Raw genomic sequence first — 10,000 nt, 5'->3', positions numbered from 1 at the left:
AACACAATTAAAACACCTTTAAATTTAGAGTTCAGTACAAGTACACAACTGTGTGTTACTCTGTGTGTGTTACTGTGTGTGTGTGTTACACTGTGTGTGTTACAGTGTGTGTGTTACAGTATGTGTGTGTTACACTGTGTGTGATTACAGTATGTGTGTGTTACAGTGTGTGTGTTACAGTGTGTGTGTGTTACAGTGTGTGTGTTACACTGTGTGTGTTTTACAGTATGTGTGTGTTACTGTGTGTGTTACAGTGTGTGTGTGTGTTACAGTGTGTGTGTGTTACAGTGTGTGTGTTACACTGTGTGTGATTACAGTATGTGTGTGTTACAGTGTGTGTGTGTTACAGTGTGTGTGTTACACTGTGTGTGTTACAGTGTGTGTGTGTTACAGTGTGTGTGTTACACTGTGTGTGATTACAGTATGTGTGTGTTACAGTGTGTGTGTGTTACAGTGTGTGTTACACTGTGTGTGTTTTACAGTATGTGTGTGTTACTGTGTGTGTTACAGTGTGTGTGTGTGTTACAGTGTGTGTGTGTTACTGTGTGTGTGTGTTACAGTGTGTGTGTGTGTGTGTGTCTGTTACAGTATGCGTGTGTTAGTGTGTGTGTGTTAGTGTGTATGTTACAGTGTGTGTGTGTTACTGTGTGTGTGTTACTGTGTGTGTTACAGTATGTGTGTGTTACAGTGTGCATGTGTTATTGTGTGTGTGTTAGTGTGTGTGTGTTAGTGTGTCTGTTACAGTGTGTGTGTGTTACTGTGTGTGTGTGTTAGTGTGTGTGTTACAGTATGTGTGTGTTACAGTATGCGTGTGTTACTGTGTGTGTTACTGTGTGTGTGTTACAGTATGCGTGTGTTACTGTGTGTGTGTTACAGTGTGTGTGTGTTCCTGTGTGTGTGTGTGTGTTACCTTCTTCCTGTCTCTCATGGAGCCCCTCCCTCTCACCATGATCTTACATCCTGTCTCTGCCTCCAGCTGCTTCGCCGTCAGACCGCGAGGACCCAGAATCCTCCCGACAAAGTTAAACTGACAGAGATTAAAGATTTAAAGATTAGAAAGTCTGTCATATAAAAACTGTGAATCATGAATCAGTTATGACGTTAACACACAATCAGACAAGAGCAGAGAACCACGAAGAACCAACGTGATGTTCTTGAGCTCCACAGATCGTTTGGTTGGACTCACATCGGGATGTTCCTTGGTGGGAACGTAGAGTTTCTCCTGCAGCTGGACGTTTGGACCGACGGCGTCCGGCAGCTCGCTGGTTCTCTCTGAACCGTTCAGAGTGTCGATGTACATGTCCTTCCTGACCCGGCTGATCTCTGAAACACACACACACACACTGTAACACACACACACACACTGTAACACACACACACACACACTGTAACACACACACACACTGTAACACACACACACACTGTAACACACACACACACACACACTGTAACACACACACTGTAACACACACTTTAACACACACACACACTTTAACACACACACACACACACACTTTAAACACACACACACATTTTAACACACACACACACACTGTAACACACACACACACACACTTTAACACACACACACACTTTAACACACACACACACACACACTTTAACACACACACACACACTGTAACACACACACACACACTTTAACACACACACTGTAACACACACTTTAACACACACACACACTTTAACACACACACTGTAACACACACTTTAACACACACACTTTAACACACACACTGTAACACACACTTTAACACACACACTTTAACACACACACTGTAACACACACACACACACTTTAACACACACACTGTAACACACACACACACACACTGTAACACACACACACACACACACTTTAACACACACACACACACACACACACACACACACTTTAACACACACACACACACACACTTTAACACACACACACACACACACACTTTAACACACACACACACACTGTAACACACACACACACACTTTAACACACACACACACACTGTAACACACACACACACACTTTAACACACACACACACACACTGTAACACACACACACACACACACTGTAACACACACACACACACACACTTTAACACACACACACACACACACTGTAACACACACACACACACACACACACTTTAACACACACACACACACACTTTAACACATACACACACATGTTAACACACACACACACACACATGTTAACACACACACACATTAACACACACACTTTAACACACACACATTAACACACACACACACATTTTAACACACACACACACACATTAACACACACACGTTAACACACACACACATTTTAACACACACACACACGTTAACACACACACATGTTAACACACACACACACGTTAACACACACACACATTTTAACACACACACACGTTAACACACATTTTAACACAGACACACACACACACACACACATTAACCGACTAAAGCTGCGTTAAACCGAGTCTAACCGAGTCAAGCTCAGTCTAACCGAGTCAAGCTCAGTCTAACCGAGTCAAGCTCAGTCTGACCGAGTCAAGCTCAGTCTAACCGAGTCAAGCTCAGTCTAACCGAGTCAAGCAGCAAAGCTGACGAGCTGAAACGTGTGAAAATGATCGTGTCCATTAAAAGTTTCATGTTTACATCACAGCTGATTGGAGCTGATAAATACCTGTAAGGACTGCAGAGTCATGTGACCCGGGACAGAATACTGATTGGACACTTTCACACTGAAGACTAAAGGCAGATGTTTGCAGTTGTTTATGAGTTTTTTGTCTTTGGTTTGTTTGATCTTTTACTCTTTGATTCAGAATCTACTTCCTGTTTACCTTTTTAATAAAATACTTTATTTTCTTATTTCAATCAGGAAATACTAAGAGTAAAAGAAGAAGGAGGAGAGGAGAGGAGAGGAGAGATGGGAGGAGGAGAGAGGAGAGGAGAGGAGGAGGAGGAGGAGAGAGGGGTGGAGGAGGATAGAGGGGAGGAGGAGGAGAGAGGGGAGGAGGAGAGAGGGGTGGAGGAGGAGAGAGGGGAGGAGAGGAGGAGGAGGAGGAGAGAGGGGTGGAGGAGGATAGAGGGGAGGAGGAGGAGAGAGGGGAGGAGGAGGAGAGAGGAGAGAGGAGAGAGGAGAGAGGAGGAGAGAGGGGAGGAGGAGGAGAGAGGAGGAGGAGGAGAGAGGGGAGGAGGAGGAGAGAGGAGAGGAGAGGAGAGATGGGAGGAGGAGAGAGGAGAGGAGAGGAGGAGGAGGAGGAGGAGAGAGGGGTGGAGGAGGATAGAGGGGAGGAGGAGGAGAGAGGGGAGGAGGAGGAGAGAGAGGAGGAGGAGAGACGGGAGGAGGAGGAGGAGAGAGGGGAGGAGAGAGGAGAGAGGAGAGAGGAGGAGGAGGAGGAGAGAGGGGAGGAGGAGGAGAGAGGAGAGAGGAGAGAGGAGAGAGGAGGAGGAGGAGAGAGGGGAGGAGGAGGAGAGAGGAGGAGGAGGAGAGAGGGGAGGAGGAGGAGAGAGGAGAGAGGAGAGAGGAGGAGGAGGAGAGAGGAGGAGGAGGAGAGAGGAGAGAGGGGAGGAGAGAGGAGAGAGGAGAGAGGAGGAGGAGGAGGAGGAGAGAGGGGAGGAGGAGGAGAGAGGAGAGAGGAGGAGGAGGAGGAGGAGAGAGGGGAGGAGGAGGAGAGAGGAGAGAGGAGAGAGGAGAGAGGAGAGAGGAGGAGGAGGAGAGAGGGGAGGAGGAGGAGAGAGGAGGAGGAGGAGAGAGGGGAGGAGGAGGAGAGAGGAGAGAGGAGAGAGGAGGAGGAGGAGAGAGGAGGAGGAGGAGAGAGGAGGGTTGCACGACTGACTGAATGACAACTGTTGGAGAAAAGACAGAGGCGATTTAAAGTTTGGCAGCAGCAAACTGATTGGCTTCCACAGCCATGGCAAAATCTGATTGGACAGTAAATATGAAGGTGAACGCCCACAAACAGCTGATTAGAGGAAGAGAGAGACGGAGTAAAGGAAAGTTGTGAATGAAGGCAGCTAACAGAAGAAGTGACGCTGAGCTTCATTTAATGTAATAATGTTCAGAAGAGAAGAAGAGTTCAGATCATCCAGAAAAATGTTTCTGTCTCTGTCATCACCCCTCAGATTAATGTCAAGGACGTCCAAACCAACACAAAATAAAATAAAATAAATAAAATAAAATAAAATAAATAAAATAAAATAAAATAAAATAACTCTTTTCTGAGTGTATTACTTACACACACACACACAGACTCTGCAGTTTAACTGTCTGTCTGCAGCGCTCAGACCATTACAGCAGGGACACCAGCCAAAGGGAATTATGGGTGAATTGATTTTTCTTACACACACACACACACACACACACACACACACACACACACACACACACACACACACACACACACACTTTTCATTTCATTTTAGCTTCTGAATTAATTAATTAGACCAATTAAGTGATGAATGTCTGCACTTAGTGTAATGAGAGAGAGAGAGAGAGAGAGAGAGAGACCTAGTGAATGAACAGAGGGAGGTCAGAGACATAAAGAGGAGGAGAAGAAGAAAATGAGACAGAGATGTTCAAGAGCAGAAGCTGAATATGATCTGGTGCATTCAAGTGCTGCTGGGAAACTTCAGTGGTCACATAAATCCAACACACACACACACACACACACACACACACACACACACAGAACCCCTCCAACTAAACTGTGTGTAATTTTCAGAACCCGTTGGCTACGTGTATATTTTCTATACATCTGTGGAACAAACAAACAGATCCAGATGTTTTTAGTGGATATGTTCCTCTTCTGTCTTCTTCTTGTGTCTCCACCTGTTTCCTGATCAGCAGGTCAGGTGACCTCACAGGTCAGGTGACCTTGTGACATTTGTGTAAAGGCTCTAATCGAGATGAATCTGAGTCTGAACAAACAGAAAATATGTTCAGAGTCAATGAACACGAGGAGCTCATTTAAGGTGGTCGGAGAACACGACTGACTCCTGAACGACAGACATAAGACTCCTGAACGACAGACACGACTGACTCCTGAACAACAGACATAAGACTCCTGAACAACAGACACGACTGACTCCTGAACAACAGACATGACTGACTCCTGAACAACAGACACGACTGACTCCTGAACAACAGACACGACTGACTCCTGAACAACAGACACGACTGACTCCTGAACAACAGACATAACTGACTCCTGAATGACAGATATGAGACTCCTGAACAACAGACATGACTGACTCCCGAACAACAGACATGACTGACTCCTGAACAACAGACATGACTGACTCCTGAACAACAGACATAACTGACTCCTGAATGACAGACATGAGACTCCTGAACAACAGACATGACTGACTCCTGAACAACAGACATAAGACTCCTGAACAACAGACACGACTGACTCCTGAACAACAGACATAAGACTCCTGAACAACAGACACGACTGACTCCTGAACAACAGACATGACTGACTCCTGAACAACAGACACGACTGACTCCTGAACAACAGATACGACTGACTCCTGAACAACAGACATAACTGACTCCTGAATGACAGATATGAGACTCCTGAACAACAGACATGACTGACTCCCGAACAACAGACATGACTGACTCCTGAACAACAGACATGACTGACTCCTGAACAACAGACATAACTGACTCCTGAATGACAGACATGAGACTCCTGAACAACAGACATGACTGACTCCTGAACGACGGACACGACTGACTCCTGAACGACAGACATGACTGACTCCTGAACAACAGACACGAGACTCCTGAACGACAGACATGACTGACTCCTGAACGACAGACATGACTGACTCTTGAACGACAGATAGGACTGACTCTTGAACAACAGACATGACTGACTACTGAACGACAGACATGACTGACTCCTGGACAACAGACACGACTGACTCCTGAACAACAGACATGAGACTCCTGAACGACAGACATGACTGACTCCTGAACGACAGACATCACTGACTCCTGAACAACAGACACGAGACTCCTGAACGACAGACATGACTGACTCCTGAACGACAGACATGACTGACTCCTGAACGACAGACATCACTGACTCCTGAACAACAGACACGAGACTCCTGAACGACAGACATGACTGACTCCTGAACGACAGACATCACTGACTCCTGAACAACAGACACGAGACTCCTGAACGACAGACATCACTGACTCCTGAACGACAGACACGACTGACTCCTGAACTCCACAAGAGAGTCACTTGCTGTGGACCTGAAGCTTCACTCGTTATTTAAGGAGTTTTGGTTGTCAGTGACGACACACATCAGAACGTTTGTTTCATCTCAGAGAAAACTGACCAATAATTTTACTTCATTCACTTTAATCTGTCTGTAATGTCTGGTGAGACTTTCAAAATAAAACTTTTTGGTAATAAATTATGAATTTAGACCTTTTTGTTATTACATAACATAACATTTTATTTAGTTAGAACATTTTGTTATTTATTTAAAACATGTTTTTGTTTATTTAGAACATTTTGTTATTCATGTACAACACTGTCTTTGTTTAGAACATTTCCATTTTTATCAAAGAACATTTTATTCATTTAGAACATTTTGTTGTTGGGGGGGGGGGTTCTTGATAAAAACCCCTGGGATATAAAAAGGTTCTTGGTAGAATGGGTTCTTTTTATGACTCTTAGAAGGTGGAAATGTTCTGAGTGGAACCCCCAGAGTGGGCTGGTATAACCCATGATGTTGGGTTCTAGCCCAGGTAGAACTCTATTTAAAGGTTCCAAGTGGAACCTTTATAAAAGCTTCTTCCAGCAAGCAAAATCGTTTCTCACATGGGGACAAGCCTGAGAAGAACCCATTATGGTTCTAGTTAGCACCTTTATTTCTTGAGGTGATTGAAAGTAGCTGCAGATTAACTTTCTGTCAATCGACTGATTGATTGATCGATTGATCAAAGCAGTCTGAATGAAATCACGTCAATAATAGTTTGTGTAATAAAATGTTTGAACTCGTTCTTTTGTTTGTTTTTTGTCTGTTTCTACTTGTTTTTATTGTTGTTGTGTATTTAGAAGTACTTTAAATAAACTTCACTGAAGTACTGAAGTAAACTCCGTCATTAAAACTTTTACTTGATATTTGAAGTACATGTCCCTGATGATATTTTTGTACTACAGTCAAACTCTAACTTGTAGTTTTGTTCCTCTGAGGTTCTGTAGTCCAGGCCCTGAGTACTGCAGACAGACAGGTACAGGTCCAGGTGTCTCACCTTCGTCCAGGAGCCGCTCCAGATGAGTGAAGATGCCGCAGAAGTTCGGCAGGCTGCCCATCAGCTTCTTATCGTTCATCAGCTGCATCAGATAATCCGGACTGGGTCTGGGCTTCTCTCTGCCCTCCATGTCCCCCCCCACCATGGTCCGGGTCCGGATCAGTCACAGCATCGACATTAATCCAGATCAGATCACACCAAACCACATCCCGGAGCTTCTTCTTCTGGTTTTAATCCAACAAGTTCAAAAAGAGTAGAAACGGTCCAGCAGCTCCGCTCTGTCCCCCGGCTCTCTGCACAGCAGCTCCCCGGAGCTCAGCTGCTGTCTGTCGGCCAACAGCAGCTCCAACCCTCCGCTCCACCCGGTCACCCCCTCCCCACACACACACACACGCACACGCGCGCACACGCGCACACACACGCGCACACACACCGACCGGAGGACACACAGCTTCCTGCCGAGGCCTTCAGAATAAAAGCGTAAATTTAACAGAAACATATTGATCATCTCATCCCGATAGAAAACTAAATCAATAATTTATCTCTTTCATATGATTCTAAATAAAGCCAAATTAAATTATTCTTTTCTTTATCAAGCTTTTATTTTTGTGAACAACAGATACGTGTGGAAAAATTCAATTTCCATTAACATTAAACATTTTTAAACATCAATAATCAGTGATATTATCATGAATATTAATCAGTTAACCAGTAACAGAGCTATACACTCATTGATTATTATTACATAGAAAGAATAGGAAGAAAAAATAAAATTTCAAATAAATAAAAATAATATTGGGCTGGTTCAACTTAAAAATGTAAGTTAACTGAACTAAATAATCAGGTAAAAGAGTTCAAACTCTCACACAGTGCATGCTGGGAAACATGAAAAATAAATGATTAAATGATTTGACTAATTTTTACTAAACCTAGTGAACAAGAAAATAGTAAGATGAAAAAAAAACACTCTGCAGTTTCATGTAAAGAAAACAAAACGTATTTTTGTGTCCAACACTGTAACTCTGGTTGTAATAAAGTGTTTCTGTTGTGTTCAGTGAAAACAAATGATTTGTTTTATTGTAAACTAAACTGATTAAAAGTCACACTGAGTACAACCTTTATTTCACTTCATTCAGTTCTCAGAAGTGCACAGTGTATGTTTTGTTAATTGATTTTGAATTAATTAACATCAACTTTATAAATTTGAGTAAAATTAATTCAAAAGTCAAAACTTGTTGACTGAATGTTAAAAAAATAAGTCGATCTCTCAAACGATGAGTGTTTGTGTGAAATCAACATAAAGTTTTCATTTTGACAGTTTACAGTGACACGTCTCACCTGTTACTCACCATCCAATCAAAGAGCAGAAGAATTAAAGGAACATTCAGCTGTTTTTATCCTCCATGAAGATTTCACACTGTAAAAAATGACCTTTGACCTCCAAACCTTCTTCACTCAGGTCATGTTGTTGTTTTTGTTTATTAAAAATCAGAGCAGTATTTTTTTTTTTTAATGATAAAAAGCGAACGTTTTTACAGAAATGTGAAGACAGAAGAGAGAGAGAGAGAGAGAGAGAGAGAGAGAGAGAGAGAGAGAGAGAGAGAGTCAGAGTTCCCAGGCGTCAGTGTGAATAAAGCTTCTCAGTTTGAATCTGTCGCTTTAAACTCTTTAATTGGCTTAATGGTTTTACTTCTTTTTCATATGGAAACCAGCACCCCCCCCTCCTCCCCCCTCCTCCCCCTCCTCCCCCCTCCTCCCCCCTCCTCCCCCCTCCTGGGAGCCACAGAGGAGAAGAAAAGGTCTGAAAGGAGAGGAAGGAGATGGGGGGAGGAGAGGAAGAATAAAACAACAACACCTCCTCCTCTTCCTCTTCTTCTTCTTCTTGGTCTCTCTGAGCACTAACTGATCACACTGAAGAATGTTTCACAGGCTCTGTTCGCCCTGCGTTCTGTCTGCCAGGCTACAGCTCCACCCTCTGATTCGTGGAGGTCGTACCTGCAGCCAAGACTCAGGGACACACACAAAAAAAAAACACCTGACAAGACTCAAAGTCAGACACTTGAGACTTGACTTGGACTTGTCCTCAAAAGACTGAAGAATCGAGTTGGAGTTGAGATTTGGGACTTTTGTTGAGTTTGGATTTGGGATTTTCTTTATGTTTTTAGAGTTTCCATCAAGTCAATATCAGTGTTTTTGTGTTTTTATCACATGTATTGATCTATACACCACCTATACTCCATTTTCTATATTTCAGTATTTCACAGTTTTTCTTTTCCTGTAAAACAATTAAAAACTCTTGATGACTCATCCTGCACTCACTAAATTTGCTAAACTTGCATCCAGTGAAATGTAGAACAGAGAACGTCTGTTCTGCAGGACGGACTGCCGTGTTTTCAGGGACTGTCGGAACATAACACAAACATCTGGACCATGTGTGGAGCCTCGTGACGTGTCTGAACACACGGAGCTGTGGCTGAGCATCATTTCATACTGCAGGGCAACGTCCTGTTTAAAATGATCATTCACTAAACAGCTAATCAATACTAAGACTGTATGCTAATCAATCCCTCCAGGAAGTTGTGATGTTCCCAACAACTGACACAAATTCAAGTCCTTCCCATGAGTTCTGCACAACCTTGCATTTCTTTCCAATCAATGCAACCTTTCCCAAATTTGACCAGTCATCATA

At 43.3% G+C, this 10,000-nt stretch overlaps 1 protein-coding gene across 1 annotated transcript in view; it reads right to left on the bottom strand.

Moving 5' to 3' along the window:
• The window catches only part of qkib (QKI, KH domain containing, RNA binding b), a 14,929-nt gene extending 7,398 nt beyond the window's left edge, over nt 1-7,531 (bottom strand). Inside the window, exons 1-3 of the mRNA XM_084735275.1 lie at nt 7,312-7,531; nt 1,187-1,323; nt 911-1,027 (exon numbers count right to left, since the gene is read on the bottom strand). Coding sequence (XP_084591401.1) covers nt 911-1,027; nt 1,187-1,323; nt 7,312-7,456 — 399 coding nt within the window. The 5' untranslated portion in view covers nt 7,457-7,531. The remainder of the gene's footprint in view (nt 1-910; nt 1,028-1,186; nt 1,324-7,311) is intronic.
• Nucleotides 7,532-10,000: the final 2,469 nt, after the last annotated feature.

Source organism: Lutjanus erythropterus, chromosome 14, assembly GCF_056507025.1.
Source record: "Lutjanus erythropterus isolate fLutEry1 chromosome 14, fLutEry1.hap2, whole genome shotgun sequence".
Lineage (NCBI taxonomy): Eukaryota > Metazoa > Chordata > Actinopteri > Lutjaniformes > Lutjanidae > Lutjanus > Lutjanus erythropterus.
Note: the sequence above shows the minus strand (reverse complement) of the source record. Positions and strands in the feature narration are given on the sequence as shown.